The sequence below is a fragment of the Thunnus thynnus genome, chromosome 5, assembly GCF_963924715.1.
Source record: "Thunnus thynnus chromosome 5, fThuThy2.1, whole genome shotgun sequence".
Classification (NCBI taxonomy): domain Eukaryota; kingdom Metazoa; phylum Chordata; class Actinopteri; order Scombriformes; family Scombridae; genus Thunnus; species Thunnus thynnus.
This window is the reverse complement of record NC_089521.1, coordinates 8,001,271-8,019,111: the sequence shown is the minus strand read 5'-3', so window position 1 is coordinate 8,019,111 and position 17,841 is coordinate 8,001,271. Positions and strand designations below refer to the sequence as shown.

At 39.5% G+C, this 17,841-nt stretch overlaps 1 protein-coding gene across 2 annotated transcripts in view; it reads right to left on the bottom strand.

Annotated features, from left to right (window-relative positions):
- wwp2 (WW domain containing E3 ubiquitin protein ligase 2) overlaps window positions 1–16,735 on the bottom strand; it is a 63,926-nt gene extending 47,191 nt beyond the window's left edge. For both annotated transcript variants that reach the window (XM_067588990.1, XM_067588991.1), the window contains exons 1-5: window positions 16,633–16,735; window positions 15,294–15,375; window positions 9,464–9,620; window positions 8,833–8,954; window positions 6,864–7,001 (exon numbers count right to left, since the gene is read on the bottom strand). In XM_067588990.1, the coding sequence (XP_067445091.1) occupies window positions 6,864–7,001; window positions 8,833–8,954; window positions 9,464–9,620; window positions 15,294–15,363 (487 nt within the window). In that variant the 5' untranslated portion in view covers window positions 15,364–15,375; window positions 16,633–16,735. The remainder of the gene's footprint in view (window positions 1–6,863; window positions 7,002–8,832; window positions 8,955–9,463; window positions 9,621–15,293; window positions 15,376–16,632) is intronic.
- Between the last annotated feature and the right edge of the window lie 1,106 nt (window positions 16,736–17,841).

Sequence of the window (17,841 nt, the reverse complement as noted above, 5' to 3'; positions counted from 1 at the left end):
GTAGTCAAAAGCTGTTTACATTCTGCTAAAGAAACAACAGATGATGAAATTTTGGATACTTTGCAGGACAAAATGTTATTTTTTAAAACTTTTTTTTTTTAAGAGGAAGAAGAAAGAGGACTGAATTTCATGGAAATCCATCCAACAGTTGTCAAGACATGTCACTAAAAAACAAAAATGTCAACATGTCAAGTCAATTTTATCAATGTAGCCCAGAATCACAAATTTGCCTCAAAGGGTTTTACAATCTGTACAGCATACCAACACCCTTCTATCTTTGAACCCTCAGCTTCATTGCGGCGCTACAGTGGAAAGTCAGGTTTCGTCCTCTGGGGACGTACAGTAACAGCAGCATCAGGAGTCTCTCCCTGGGGCTTTTATTGTCACATTACTCTCACACTGAACTCTGTGGAGGTTGAATACAATCCTGAGCTGTGCAGAAAATGAGAAAATGCACTCAGCTCAGCTTAGGGACACTTTATTTATATAAAAAAAAACTCTTCAATAATGAAATCCATATATACTTCAGACATGTGGCAATGGAAGTACAGTTGGTGGTTTAATGGAAACCATTCATCCTTGTATGTTACTGTGTAGTCTGTGCTGGTGTGTGTATAGTGGTATGTGGTCTTAGTGGTGTGAGGGAATGTGTGACCATACACTCAGTCCCGACTGTGACTGAAAACCACAGGCCTATAACACGCTTTTCATTAACACTCACTTTCTCCTTCACACACACACACACACACACACACACCTTCCTATGTGTGAGATACGCTTGCAACCTAAAACAGTGTGTATGTTTACATACTGGACATATACTGTATATCCTGCTATTCAAAGTAAAGCAAACAGGTAATCTCACGGACTCACTCTCTCACAAACACACACACATGCGCGCGCACACGCACACGCACACACACACACACACACACACAGTCCTGTTTTGTGGCTATGAAAGGGCTTCTTGTGAGCGGACCCAATGGACATACAGAAAAATAAACAGGGTCTTGAGGAGAAACCATTGTGTCATAACCTGCTCACTGAGTACATCACCCCCTCCCTGTTAATGGCTCAAGCATAATTACTGGTCTGGTGTGTGTCTATGCATGAGCACACGTGTCTGTATGACGCCGTGTAAAACTGAATTTCTAGTCATTGACCATCTTAAGACACAAAAACATCTCAATGACTAAACTACATTAAAAACAAGGGTGGGCACATTTGACTTCAGTAGCTGCTGTGGATAGTTTGGACTCTTTAGTTTTACTTGCGTAACCCTGGTTCTCTGAGTAGCTTCATATGTTATCAATCTATCTATAATTTTGTCAACCTGTTTTTCCATATTGTAATTTGTACTATCTGGTTCTATTCTGTACACACACATCTATTGCATGTCTGTCCGTCCTGGAACAGGGATCCTTCCTCTGTTGCTCTTCCTGAGGTTTCTTCCAGTTTTTCCTTATTTGAATTGAGTCTAAGGACAGAGGATGTTGTGTGCTGTATAGATTGTGAAACCCTTGAGGCAAATCTGTGATTTGTGATATTGGGTTATATAAATGAAAATTGTTAGTCGCTTGTAATCAAAACATTGTCACATTGAATAATGCTTCATCCTGTGCAGCATATATTGGAGAGTAAGATACAACCAACTGTTTTCTTAAAAAGGAAAAAGTAATGTCACATAGGTCAGAGATCATTTACTTACAGTTTAAATGACGTCTTACCAGGAAAAACACTTTTTTCATCTAGCAGTAACGCTCTTATTGGCAGTATTTCTGTCTCATACAGTCAACAACAAGTTTACAACATACCACATGTTAATGTACATTATGAGTCTAACATGATGTGTCCCGGATGATAAGTGTTAGTCACTGGTGTGTCTGTGCTGTGGTGCACATGTGGCTTCTGCGTCTGCGGGATACGAGTTGCGTATACGTGGAGTGCATGTGTGTGCATCTTGCGTTTACAAAGTGTGTCAATATTCTCAGAGTTGAAATCTAGCTGCTGTGGCTTCTGTTTCTCCACATCTTTCAATACAAGGGTTTGTTTATGAAGCCTGCTCTGTCTGTGTGTGTGTGTGCGCGCGTGTGTCAGAAAAGCTGCCAGGGGAAATTAGTAAAACCTCCGAACTAACAGAGGTGCGTTCAGAGCGTGAACACAGAGTGCCTTAACACCACCAGAAGGAAACACACTCCCACCTTTATACACTTTATATATTCAGGCAGCCCGCATGTCCCCACATACACATTACCGAATGTAAAACACATGTACATGCACACACATACACACAAGCTCAAAAACACACGCCTGCATCTACACAAGAAACCATAAAACACACACACACATGTAAGACAAGTGCCTCAACTTGAGACCCTGCTTATAGAGGGCATACTTCTGTTCACTAACCTCTCCTCCCTCCCTGCAAAAAACATACATATATGTACACACACACACACGACCTCTGTCATCTCTGCCCCTGCGAGCCAGGAGAGGAAACCCCCCCTGCCGCTACCATGCACACTGCTTTGGGATCACAGGAGGCGATTGTCCTGCCGAGCTGCAAGCAATGAGACTCAATTACGCAATTCTCTGAAACAAATTAGACAAAAGCACTCCTGATGTCTGTGATTATGTGCGTGTGAGCGTGTGTGTACACAGTTTTAAGAGAACACCAAACAACAGGCCATAAAGAGAACAGGGGGGAGGCAGGACTCTTTTCATTGTATGTTAACCTATAACCTGCACACACGTCAAAATGATTGACACAAGTTTCTTTAACTGCATTGTGAGGAACTCTCATTTACAATCCTTATGTCCTGACCCTGAACATACCTTTAAAAGGACTAGTTCTACACTTTGGGAAATATGCTTATTCACTTTCTTACCAAGAGTTAGGTAAGACGATTGATACCACATACCGTATCTGTTCGTTCAATATAACGCTGGAACCAGCAGCCAGTTAGCTTTGCATAAGAGGGAAATAGCTAGCCTTGCTCTTTTCAAAGGTAACAAAATTGAGCGTTCTAGCAACTCTTAAGTTCACTAATTAACATGTTATATCTTTTTGTTTAATTCATACAAAAAAAACAAAATGTAAAAGCAACAATTCAATGTTATGGGGGGGTGGGGGGGGGGGTTAACTACTCCTCTAAGGCAGTGTTCCCCCTTTTTTGTGACCACCGTGACCCCTACTCGCAGACATCAAAAGTTAGTGTAGTATAACTTTGTTTTTTCTTCTTTCCATTTCCATTAATCATACTGTGGCCACTCAGATTTCTCTTCTGAACCATTGGAGGTTCCCAACCCTTTGATTGTGAACCGCTGCTTTGAGGAATATACTGTAATTTATGGTCATTTTCCCCCTATAGCCAAATTATCTGTCAAGTGATAATTGTGCTGGCATGCAAGAGTGGAGTAAGTCAGCCAGAGACATATAGATTTTGGTGACTGTGTTCTCAGAACTTGACAGGTATTTTACACCAACAGGGCAATCTATCAAATCCTCTGTTTATCCCATCCAAACCTGAATCTAAATCCAAACCATAAACTAGCCCACTTCATAGGTGAGGACTTGCAAAATGTGAACATGAAGATATGTGGTACAACAACAACAGCATGTGTATGCGCGCGGATACACACACACACACACACACACACACACAAACACACACACACACACACACACATACACACAACTCCTCTTAACTTCTCTTCACATCTAAACATTCACAAAGAGAGACATTTATGCAGCCCATGCTGCGGCAGGCCTTGGCCCTTACTGCTGGCCCTGTGTTCATTCACACCAGAATACACTGTGGGCTCTGTGCGGCGCTCTATGAAAAGCCGTGTGTGTGTGTGTGTGTGTTGCATAGAGATGGAGAGGAGATGAATGCATGGACATGGCTATGGTTTTAAGCAGCTTAATAACTGTGTATTTGTTAAAAAAGACACCTAGTCTTTGCTTCCAAACCATAAAGGAAAGTAAAATGTTAGCGTAGCACCTGGAAACGGAACATACTGTTGACTGAATGTCAATAAGTCTGTGGAGGGTTTAAAATCTTTCCTCTAAGGGCTATGAAATGATTTTATATTGGTTTGGGAACAGTAACACAGGCACTCAAATGTCAGTGTTAAAGTTGTGAAGGTCGATATGGTAGCAACACTCCAGCTGTACGTAGCAAATCTTTTCTGCGGGTATTCAGTTACTCTTAAGTTTAACAATATGCTTGACATGTTATTCTTGGCAAGACAGACTCACTATTTAAACAATGTCCACCCTCTACTAAATCCCAGGCATTACTGAAATAAATAAATACACATAAACGGTAACCCTAACCATTATGAAAACCGGCTTCTTCTGTTGTCAGGTTTGACACAGTGCAGCAATATTTTTGGACTGAAGCTTCCACCGTTCCACTTTTGAGGTTAGTCTATAAGCACGTTTATGTTTTACCTTTAACAAAGAAAACTTTACAAAGTGAAAAGATAAGCAATCATGACAGCAATCAATTAGAATGATCCAAAAACTAATATAGATTAAAAAAAAGTGGATAAAAACACATCCCACGAAGAAGCTGTGAGTGAAAGGTGGACATTTTTAAAACTTGACGGTGTTCTGCTGATCTAACATTTTAAGGAATCATGTTGGGCTCTCTAAGGGTTACAATAACAAAAGTGCAATCAGACTTTAATTTAAGTCTGCTCCGTGAAACATCTAACTGTTCCTAATGAGAAGAGTCCTGAGGCATACTGTACGGTGTCAGGGCACAGATCAAACATACAGTGTACTGAGGTTTGAGAACATGCAGAGCTGTTTGCCAGGATGGAGTTGACAGGAGGCCAATGAAGCGAAAGAGCCTAGCTAAAGCTTTCTGGTTCACTGACAGAAGACTGAGATGTTTCTCAGTTAAAGAAAAGAGGAATTGTTACTATACTAGAATAACACCTATTCTCTTATACATGTCAGCTGGTGTTAAATCTGACCGATTCTGAATGTTTGACTGATTTAAAAAAATTCTGTTCCAATATATCAACCAATATTTGTTTTTCCAATGTTAATATATGGTATTAACAAACATTTCTGAATATTATTAACTCAAACATACCTCTGGCTTTTCTTGTTCTGCCATTACTTATTGCTTGATGTACAGTCCAGACAGTTGGTATTTGGACAGTTAGACATTTATTTGTTCTTCAGGCTCTGTGTTTCAACACATTTGATTTGAAATTAAAATAATAGATTCTACATTAAAGTGCCAAGTCTGCGCTTTACTTTTAGTAAGTTTACATCAATATAGGAAGAACTGTGTGGGAGATATAAACCTTTTAACACATGATGCCCAAACTTTAGTGGTTCAAAAGTAATTGGACACTTGGCTACTAAATGTTTCTTGGGTAACTGTGTGTTGTTTCAACATTAGTTCATGCACAAAAGAGAAAACTAATGAAATTTGAAGAAACCATATTATGTCAAAGGTGGACAACATTCATTGCACTAGATTTGATTTTCATTATCGATCCTATTTAGTTTTTACTTCACTAAACAATAGAAAACAACATAACTTCAAGTGATAAAATAAAAACATTTGATCCAGATAATATTCTATGCACTAGTCTGTCACCACATAAATTACACATCCAAGTCTCAAAACCCTCCTCCCATCATGACAAAAGACCCAAATGTGTTTGAGCACAAACACTATTAATTCAACATTTAACATTTAGAAAGTTGTCATTTACACAATGTAAAACCTCTGGCTTTTTCCATGGAGGGAACACACTCATTACCAGGGTGGAGAGACACACAAACATCAAGCACTGATTCATGTGCATGTGTTTGTGTGTGTGTGTATGTTAGTGCATGTGTGTGTGTGTGTGTGGTTGTTGGCAATATTAACACACATTTAAGAGAGAGGAAGGGAAAGAGTGAGAGGAAGAGTGATGTCTTAATATTGTGGTGTATTCTGTACTAATAAGCTGTTTGGATTTCTGTGGGAAACAGTGTGTGCATGTTCACTTCAATATGTCTTCGCTGACGAGTAAAAACTTTCTATTTCCAAAAAGCCGACATTTCACAAACTGAGAAACCGCTGGTGATATGAGCTTTGCTCTGCATTTTTGTATTCCGCCACAAGGTTTATAATATGTTTAATCAGCCCAAAGTTTGTTTTGATTCATGTATTTCTTGCAGATGTATACATTCACTTGGAGGAGGCTTCAAGTGTCCACATCACACTTGTGTAAGTTGAATATTGGACCAGGATTAGCTTCCGAACTAGTTGTGATGTCACAAATCATGCTCGTAGACCTGCCACTTCAAATCTGATTTTCAATTAGCAGAAAGAAACTTTCCACTGCCGGCAGATAAATGTGAAAACAGCCGTCTAGTGTCAAACTCTGCATTTACATCATTCTGCACAGTGACGCTCAAACATTCAATTGTAGGAACAGGAAGAAAAACATATTTTTAGTGGAGGGAGACTTTAACAATTCAATTCACTTTTTCTTTGAGAAGGTTAAGCTGCTGTTTTTGGCATGAACTTTAATGCTCTGATTTGCCTTATTCTTGTTATATCTTATTTCCTCTGCTCTAGCTTTATTACATCTCTAAGGTAGTTCAGTCTTTTCTCGCTCTATTCAGTGTCTGACTGTGTGGTTCATAAACCATCACATTCACCACTCTCCAGTTACAAGTTTTTCACTCAGCAGCACTGATATCTATGTGCACATGGCCTCAGTGTGAGTGCTTGTCTAGGTGCTTCTCTGCACATTTCTGTGTCATTACCTTCACCTCTCTGTGAGTGTGTGTGAGTGTGTGTGTGTGTGTGTGTGTGTGTGTGTGTGGTAAAGGCGGGACTCACTGTCTGCTGCTGTGCTGCCATTGGGCAGCGAGCCCAGATCAACAACCATGCCGTCCAGACAGACGTTGAGCTCGCCTCCCGCTACAACCGAGCCTTTGTTCTCCGTCTGCAGCACCAGACTCAGCTGGACATTCTCCACTAGAGGGGGGAGACAGAATGACACAGAGAGAGGATGAGTGGTTGCGAAGGTAGAAAACAAAGGTGGCAGGGAGAGGAAGAGAGGTTGAGTTGGAGGGAATGGAGAAAGTGAGGACAGAAGGAAATAGGACATCCTCTGTTATTGCTCTACAATGAGACAACAGTGTGAGCTCATAGTGTATTTTCTTCCACAGTGATATCAGTGAAGGGTCAGCCAACTCCGCTGACACATACATGACCACAAGAAGAGGTATTAGACACGTTGGACAATGGAGCTGAGCCTGGGCTGAGTCTTCACTTCCTCTACGATCAGACTATATCCGATTTACATATTCTAACTGTGTCACCTCTACACATATCTTATTTGAATAAAATGTGTTTTTGTACCAGAGCCGACTCAAGAAACCAGACATATGAAGCACTAAATGAAAGAATTTGGAACAAAGCCAATAAGACATATCACATCCATCTATACTGGGGGTCAGAAGCCTCATGGTAATGCATCTCCTTACACAATCAGTATGGAGAGTATGGAGAATTCAAAACGCACAGCTTGATGGCAGATTTAAGCAACGGAGTCCTTAAGGGCATTACATCATGTTGCTCAATCTCCTCCAACGCAGGACTGAACAGCTTCTTGCAAGTTGTCCATGCCTATTATTTGGAAAAACAAGATTTGATATGATATCTCCAAGTTAGGCTGAATGTTGAAAGAAATTAGAATTAAAGAGGGAACCTGAAGGAGTCTGGTAAATGTACTGACTGTGTAAATGTTACCTTGACATTTACACAAATGTCATTGATGTATTGGATTGACATCAATCTGATAAGAGTCATATATAATTTGGATTTGGAAGATAATTCATATATTCCAACAGAAGATTTAAACATATAAGCTCATGACAATGCAAGCAATCCTCCTGGAAGAATATTATCAGCTGTTTCAGTACTAAACATCGACACAGTGACAGAGAAGCTTAACAGTCAGTTTATAGACGGACTAGTTTTAGTACAACATATTTAGATAAACTGATGAAGTTTAAAGCCTCCGCAAATTATTTTGTACAAGTGAATAAAATACATTTTCAAGACTGACTTTCACTTTAAGACTAAAACTGTGTCTGGTTGTTGTTGTTGTTGTTTAGCGGAGCATTCAGGTGATCCTCCTCAGCTCATGATAAGTAAATATCATGTGACCCTGCCATGTTTACCAGGCATTTACCCCCAGGTGGTCATAATTTACTGGTAAACATATCATTTGAAGGGGACCACTGAAAAGCTACTGTAAAGTGCCAACAAAGGAAGCCAGGCATGAACTCCACTGTTGTTATATGGATAAATTATATGCGGGCAACTTCCTGGAAATTACCTTGGAAATATTTGACTTTATGTGTTTACAAGGAGCAGCCAAACACTCTTCAGAAGCTCAGAAGAACACGCTTGTGTTCTGCGGCTGGATCCAGCCTTCAGAGGGTCCAGCTACTGTTCTTTGTATTGATAGAGTTGTTAATTACTGGACGCACTTCAACACAGCAGGGGAGTAGGACAACACTCGGTCTCCTCTCTTTCCTTTTTGTTACTCTTCCTCTCTAATCTTATTCTCTCTTTACCCGTTTTCCAATTCTGTACATCCTTTGTATTTCATTTCCTGTGTTCATACTTGTTATATATCGTCATTCTCATTTGGTAATATTCTGCATATAAGTTAGGTTATACCTTATTAGAGATTGTGGAGAAATAAATCTCAATATGTATCCTTCCGACTTAAGAAATTGGTGTAGTCCTTCACGGGTAAGACTTTCTAAGTGTGTGTGTGCGTGCGTGTCCTTACTCTTGCCATCATGTGTGCGCAGTGTGTCCAGCAGGTCTATGGTAGCGCTGCCCAGTAACTCCTTCCTCAGGGTGTGGCAGCTCCACAACTTGAGATCCAGACGACTCTGAGGCGTCACGTTACTGTAAAACACACAAAGTAACACACACACACACTGTCAACTCAGCAGTTACCACACATCCTTAAAAATACATCACATCATGTCTATCAGTACATCAAATCAGTTGTGCACTAATACCAGCATAAAGCACTCTTGCTACATACTGACGCAGTCATCTCCAGCTTTCTCTGACTTTCAGTAAAGCTGTATTTTATTTCTGAGTCCGGTTTTATATTCCTTATTTTCCAAATCCATCACCAACTATGTCACAATACCCGTCTTACTTTTACTTTCATTTTCACAGCAGAATCAGCCCTACTCGAACTAAACGTGTGCACTTACACTAAAATGAAATATTCTGACATTTGAAACCTTTTCCTTTGTTGCACAGCGTGTATACGTACACACATAACACAGTAGAATGGATGCAATGTTTCTTTATGTTCCATATAATTGTTTGCACAGGTTTACGAACAATAAAATACAGGATTCTATAAAAGTCAGTGTGTGTGTGAGTAATGGTGCTCTCACAGGGTGAGGTCTTCGTTCCACTGCAGCTCGAGGTGTCCGCTGCGTTTGCCTGTTTTTTTTGTTTCGCTGGTCAGTCCGTCTGCAGTCACCTCAACGAAGGAGCTGAGCCGAGAGTGACGGTTTGGCAGCTTGGGAGACTGAGGCTTCGCTGAAACCACTGCGCAAACACACATAAAGAAAAACATTAAGGGCAATAAAAAGGAGTGCATTAGAATATGTGGGGACTGAGGAGGGTGCTCTTTTTGTGATCAGAGATTAGTAGAGTTGAGGAGTCTAGAGTACACACTGTAACTGCAGCCAAAGTCCAACCACAATAAGGAATCTTTTTCTGTTTTGGGGCCAGTAAGATTAGGTCATCTGCAAACAGAGGCCTTCAAATTAAGTATCTAACAGTGGAAACACAAACACTAGAAAAGCTCCAGCTCATCCAAAACACAGCAGCCAGCATCCTCATGGTTACACACACAGTTGAACACATTACTCTAGTATTAAATCACTTTGTTGTAATGTCCCAGTGCAATACAAAATCTATTTCAAAATTGTACATTTAGTCTTTACTCCCCCAGTATATTTATGAGTTGCTCACTGACTACGGTCCAGTCAGACCTCATCACGTGGTGGTTTTCAAACTGTATCCACAGTAAGATCCAGATCTGGTGTGCGTGCTTTAAATGACTTTGGTCCCGTTCCTGGAACAAAACTGCCCAATAACCTGAGATCTCTCACAACTGTGTCCACATTCAAAAGCTAACTGAAAAGCATTTTTTCAGTCTTAGGATTAGTTAACAGTAGGAGTGTATTTAACTGTGTGTGTATGTGGTTTATGTCTGTAGGGAGAATGTGGTCCTTAGTGTCTTTGGGTGGGAGGGGCGGTTATTCATGTAAAGCACATCAAGTTTACTTGAAATAAGAATATATTCCTGTAAATGAAATGATCTTGTCTGACTAAATGTTCCACGGATCTTGTCAATTCATTGATATATATACAGTTATATATTAAACCAGGTTGGACTTTACGCCAGTGCTTTGGAGGGAAGTAATCTATTTGAGAATATTTCATGCTTTTATATGCCGTTTCAGTTACATCCTATCCCAGTCTCATTCAGCAGCAACTTGCCAGTGCCTGTATGAGTCAAAAGCTTTATGAAAAATGAAAAGCGGGGGAGAAAAAAATGTTATTTTGCTGGACATGTCTGCGCCAAAAGTGACTCTGATATCATGTTTCTTCATTTCATTGCTCATGTCTCATTGTAATTACATAACCTCATTGCTCAGGTTAGGTAATTACAGTGTTGATGCTAAAGAGCAGCTCTGTGAAACATGATAACTACTGTTATCAAAGCTTCAGAGACTAAAAAGAAAGCAGTTAGCTCTGTTGGATCAAGGGTTGAAAACTTTATGAGGCAACTCTATAAACTTCATGACATGATGTTAAACTGAGATTATTTTTCTAATGCTTGTCAGACGATTAAACATCAGATATTTTAACCACTTAAGCTTGATGTAACTGGTGTAACTGATCGGTGAGGAAGCAGCCTGACAGTGATCTGTTTTCAGTCAGACCTGAGGATGGCAGTTTTTGGTTCTGGCAGCATCACTGTGTGTTGATGGTGGGGCGAGCAAACAAATAAATATAGACATCGCCCTCTAGTGGAAGAAATACAAAGATGTGGGGTTTCAGGAAATAACACAGTCATGATGAGGTCTAGATGTTAAAACAAAAAAACATTCCAGCCAAAAAAAAAAACTGGTGCAAGGATACCAAAGGGCATTCTTCATCCCTGTTGGAAAGTTTCAGGACTTTTCCTCAGCAGTTGGACTGTGACTAAGTTACTAAGTTGTACATTGAGTGTTGTCTTATTCTCTTTCAACATTTCCTTCTTTGAAAGTTGATGAAACTTATGGTTCCTCTCTGAACACACATCTTCCATGATATTTCCAGGGATGCAAACAGGTAAGGGGTAAAAAAAAAAGGTGAATATTTGTCTTTGGTAACTATAACTACAATAAAACTATGAAAAAAATAATGCTACTACCAATGAGGAAACAACAGAGTGTTACTGTAATACTCTGTTGTTTACAATATGTATCTAATAAACTAAGGGGACCATTATTGCCGCGTATCACTTCATCTTCTCTGTATCCTGGTGTGAAGTTTGAGGTAAACAGATAAACAGTGCCATGAAAAAAAAAACGCTGACTTAGCACTTTTAGAAATCAAACCATTTGTCATTTTGCTGTTGTCTGTTGTTTTGCTGTTGTCATGGTCACACACAAGACGCACTTCGAGACACACATTAGAGGTTCTCGGCGTTGACATGAGTAGATGCTTCCAAACCACATAATTGGATTTCTGCGCTCCAAACCGAGGATTTATATCGCTGAAGTTAAAATGAACCAATTCTCCTCAGATCTACACAAATCTGGTAGGTGACCTGTTTTGATCTCAAAACGGCAAATTTCACTGGAAGGTGATGACCTCACATCTATGTATTTCACTTAGTCACAGCACTGTTGGGGACACCGCAACTGGGGGTAAAAGTCTAAAGCTGGGCTCAGACAGGCTTGTTGTTGGCCTGCTGAGAATCGCATGTGTCAGTCATCAGACCCAATTTGTTTGTCCTCAGCCATTTCTGGATTCAAGATAATTGGTTGGATGAATAAATAATGACGATGAGAAAAAGAAGGGGAGAAAAAAAAAAAAGTTTCTGTGTTCCATCTCATCACAGACGAGCGCTGGCTGAGACAGGTTGATGATCTCTGAACTCAAACATCTAGCATAACAAAATGTGACTCATCAGCAGCTCTCTGGAAAGGAGAAGGAAGTGACACAGAGAGGGTGGAAGAGCGCCAGAAATTAAAAGAATGAAAAGTAGGTTTTGACAGAGCGAGAGGAGGTGAGAGGGAAGGAGAAAAGGTGGATAGTGAGAGCAGATCAATGGCAGAGTGAGAGTGAGGAGGCAAGTCAGAACTTGAACGATTAACAGTGAATCACACTGAGGGTTTTTTTTATTAACTGTTAACTGTGAATGAGTGAAATGAGACTCAAAATAAAATAATAAAAATAATTGCTGATAAAATAATGCAGATACTTTAAAAACTTAAAAAAAATAGACAAAAAAACTCCCCATATTATATAATAGTAATATGATGACTATAGATGTTATGTTTTTGAGTGCATGTTTGCATGATATGGACTAAGCCAAAGTGCAAGATTACCATATAATAAGCTAATACATGTGACATATTGTGTCTGAAAACCAAAACAACTGAACTCCAGAGTCAGTCTATAATTCTCCCAGAGCGATTCCTTTATATAATGTGTCTCCATAATGCATGAGAGTATGACTGTTTTATGTGATGGAGAATATTTTTATCCACAGTCAGCTAAAGAATGTACATATAGTCTTAAGATTGTTTTTACTTTTTTTCTAGTATTTCTCTATTTCATGTTTATATGTTATGTTTCTTCTCTCTTCTAAAAAAAATATACACATATATATACACACACACACACACACACACACACACACACGTACACGTTAGTTGCATGTCATCCTCCACCCACTGTTTTTCCTGTCTGCATTTCTACTTTAAATATCACATTAAAAAAAGAACAGTATTTGCTGAGACGTGGTAACACATCACTACATAAAAGCCCAAACAGGTATGTAAAACGATCAGACCTCTTTTTAGCAATGTCCCTAAAAAGATCTCAGCAATTAAATTGCTGCTATAAAAATAAGGCCCAAATTGTCATAAACCTAAAGTAGCCTTTAAAACTAGAATATGTTTCATCCTAAAAGGAAATACACACTGAGATAGTATTCTTTTATGTATGATACTATTATCAATCAACATAGTGTGTGCTAAGGTGTTAGCATGGAGCACAAAAGGCAATCTTCTACCAGACGAGCATCGACCATTTTCATCACCACTATACAGTCACATTCACACTGCAGGACGAAGTGGATCAAATTTGCATCGTCTCTTCATACTGTAAGTGACTCAGATCTGTTTTTGTAGTGAAAGAAAAACTTCTTCCCAATCACTTGTGTGTTCCTAAAGCTGATCTGTATCAATAAACATTCACATCAGAAACCATGTCATCTGTACATCCATCCGACACAACATTTATCATACCTCCATGCTGGTGACAGCTGTGACAGAGGTGTTCCACTGATAGACAGAGAGGTGTTACACCGTGTAATTACTGGGAATGTTGCTTCAATACAAGCATAACTTGAAGTGATGTAACTGAAAGCAAATAAAAAGGCTGAACAGAGCCACAGGGGAACAAAGCTGCACTGTAGAGACGATGGTAACAGCATTAAGAAGTGGCCACTGCTGGATAGTGTGTCAACATTACAATGAGCTGGACTGTGTTTCATGTGATAAACCAACCGAGTGTGAATCCACTTGAGTATACTGGAATTTACATCATTGCCAGTGTCGTTTGCTCAGGCTGGTCAGATTAAAAGGATGACTTGTTTGGGATGATACTGGTTCATGTAATATAAATTGAATGACCAGAAAATGGGCTAAAAACTTAGTGTAATCTGTTAAAGGGGACATATTATGCTTTTTGTGATTTTCTGTTATTTATATACTGTTATGATGTTGGATATATAACGCTAAACATGGTCAAAGTTCCAAAACTTGTAGAAATGTAGAAATGATCCATCCAAGTCAAAAGCCAGGGCTTCAGCCTGCACTTTGTTTGCAACGTTTCTTTCTGTCCTGCTGACGAGCTGACACCAACTTGACGCACATGCCCATAAATGGCCATTTGTTGAGTAGCATTGGTTGCTAAGGTTGTTGCTAAGGTTTTTCCGTGTGTTGTTTGTGTTGTCCATTCTCATTTACGACTCGAACATGTATGGATGTATTTGAGAAGTTGACATTTCGAGTGAAGAGCCACAAAGAGAAGTGAAATCCTGCCACTATAGTTTGTTAACGTAGCTGCTGGAAGTCAGCCGGCACACTGCTTCCAACAGCTAACCAATCAGAAGAGAGTGGGCTCATCGCGGTAGGGGCCTTAAAGAGACAGGAGCTAAAACAGTGTGTTTCAGACAGAGGCTGAACTGAGGGGCTGCATTAAGGGTCAGCATAAGAAAAATAAGGAGCTTTTTGAAATGTAAATAATGCAAAGATATTCCAGTAGAGCCCCATATTAAAAATATAGGCCTGGAAATGTACAGAATATGTCCCCTTTAAATACTGATTGAGTGGTGTGTGCAACACAACACAACGGATGCCACAAGACTGTTCCACTCAAGAGTATTTGATAGTTAAGATAAGGCATACACAAATCGACATTTATTTGACACCATCTGATTTGTCCTGATTCTATTCCCGTTTAATACAGTACACACTGTGAAACTGCTGCACATCCTCTCTGAACAAAGCATGAACATAATGTTAGCTTTGTAAACAATAAGAGACCGGTTTTTAAAGTGCAATTCTGACCATAAGTGGTGAGTGCTATTGACAAAAGGGATATAGATTCTGAGGTGCTTTTTTTTTTTTTTTTTTAAAAAAACAGGAAGAAGTTCAAGTTGAGAGGTTTCATAACGTGGTGTGTAATACAGAGAGGATATCCACATATCCACACATGCTGATTCAAGTGCAGAAATATGTCACCATGACTAAATAGATGAAGGACAGGGAGGCTCCTTACAGAAATTTGAATACTTTTACTTAGCTGGAAATGAAACACACAAACACTCTGCTTGATCTCCTGTTTTGGTTTCATATTGGAGGGAAACTCCCCAATATTATTTGCATTATGTTACTGTTAGGAATGAGTTGACAGGAAATGATTTTTTACCTTTCAAGATCAGTTGAGACTTTTCAGTGGTCTGGGCACCGCCAGGTCTGTTCACACTGGCAGTTGCCATGACATCACAGCTCTGCAACACAAACAATATCACAACACATTTTCACTGCATCACACAATGACAACGAATATTAACAAAAAATAGCTATATTGTCTTTTAGCAGCCTAGCCAAATGTTTATATGTATATCAATAACAGCAGAGATGACAGATTTTTCTACTCCATCAAACGCATGAGTGCCAAAACCTTCAGACTGACCAGAACAACATCACCTTGAGCAAAGTCAGAGATGTAGACTGCAGAGTTTACTGCAAAAGAGACCTGCATATGTTATAACAATACACATCAAAACTGAACTTTTAACTGGAGATATTGTTGATGCTGATGTTTGTTGTGTAGATCGAGAAAACACTCTGACCCTAAAACTGGTTTGTGCTTGTGTGTGTGGGGGTAGAGGGGGGTTGGGTCCTCATCCTGTTATGAGTGTAACGTTTCTTGCTGCAGCATCAAGGTGACTTGCTGTTGGCATCTCAGCCTGAGAGCAGACAAAACGTGATGCATGGCCAGATGTGACCTGGCCACAATCAAAGCGAATCATTAGGTGATGAATTAACCAAATGGCCACCTGAGGTCTGTCTCAAGGCTTCACACAGACAGATGACAACAAAAGCGAACACCATTTTCTGACAACCTTGTGAAACAAGCTGACCGACACCGCGGCGTTAGTTAAATCCGGTTTCACTCCACACAGACTGATACAGATCGACCTGCTGCACACATCACATTGTCCCTGGATTTAAATACCCTTGGCTGCTGCGCATAAAAAACACAAACACGGAAGATGATCAAGGCATTTCTGTACATCACTGTCAAGTGGCACTAAGAACACATTAACACTTCCGGTAATGTTTTCCAAAATACATTTTTAAGAAGCAGATATAACTCTGTTGCAACGTGTTGTGACTTACGCAATGCCTGTGAGGCAAACCTGTTATGAGAGAAATTAGCATCAAGTCGTTACCATGTAGTATTGTGTACAACACAATACTTGTTTTCACACCACTAAGACCACTTACGCTTGTACTTTGAAGGAAAGGTCAAAACATTTCCGGTCCGATGTGGCTAACTTTAACTGTCTTGACCTAAAAGAAGCTAACTGTTAGCTGGCAAGCTTCGTATGTGGATTTAATAAAAGGACATGTCGATAAAACCTGTTCTAATGATCCGACAACAAGTAAAGCAGCATTGGTAGTTGGGTGGTTGATGTCAGAACGCAGTATATGTACTGACACACCCAGAAAATAAGGTTTAAATGTGGTCTTTCGCGTACCTTTCTCAGCTGTGCTCCGCCGCTGTCGCTAGTGAACTTTCATTTCCGCCTCAGTGACGATACCACGTGACCTGTGGAATATGTTGTTTTTTTTTCATTGCACAAAGGATTGTGGGTCATAATTTGTGATAAACATCATTTCATATCGCTTTATTTATCATACATATTTCAAATCAAAGCCGCACTTACAAGCAGATAAAATAAAATATATAACAAAAGCCAACATTTCAGTAAGGAGTGAAACATACAGTAGAACAAATCAAACAAGAGTCAAAATATAATTCCAAAAATATCAAAACATTGGAGTAAATTTAATGGAAATGAGCTTCCAATACAACCCAATACATTTTTAATGGATTTTGCATAGTACTTATTCAATTGCTTTTATTTTAAAGATAACACTTTATTGATTGGAAATTCAGGTGTCACAGCAGCTGAGCAAGAGTCTGAATAAACATACATAGAATAAGACTAAAAAATCGAATAAAATGTAGAATAAAATAAAGACTATAATACAAAATAAAATAGAGAGACAGTAGTAGGAGAGAGAGAGACATTTTTGGCCACTTCAGGGCAGCAGAAGAAGATGAAATCACAGCATTGGCATATTATCATTTTAAAATGTTGATAAGACTAACATGTTACCAACCTGTTGCCTATAACACATTCAGCTGGCATGGAGCAACATTAGCTTTCATTTTGGTGTGGTTTTACTGGCTACTGGACAAATATAAGGTCAACAGGCTGATAACTCCTGAGGGAAACATCTGGATCTTTAACTGCTATATTCACCAGCTAGTCACTGACTTTGTCTACTCTGCTATTTGGTGATTGTCATGTAGAGTATGGTGGTTTTATCACAGCCTTTTCCCTGAAAACAATTGTCAGCTGAATACTAGACAAAGAGGAACGTACATACATCTGCAGAATTGGGTGATAATTCTCTGTGGGTAAATCACTACAAGTGACCCCTTTCATTTTAGCTCACATGGTTAAATAGTGTCTGGCCTTCTATTCAAGTGTAAACCATTTCTTTACAGTAACATGTGAATGAAAAGACAATACAGTTTGAGTAGCCCGAGCACTATGGGCAGCTTCATGCAAAGTAGAATTTCCTCTTCAGTCCTATTCACAAAGTTGCTGAGCAAGAAGAATGATGCTGAGAGAAAGGGTGGAGTGGACCCTGTTGCTATGAATGTGTGTGTTTCA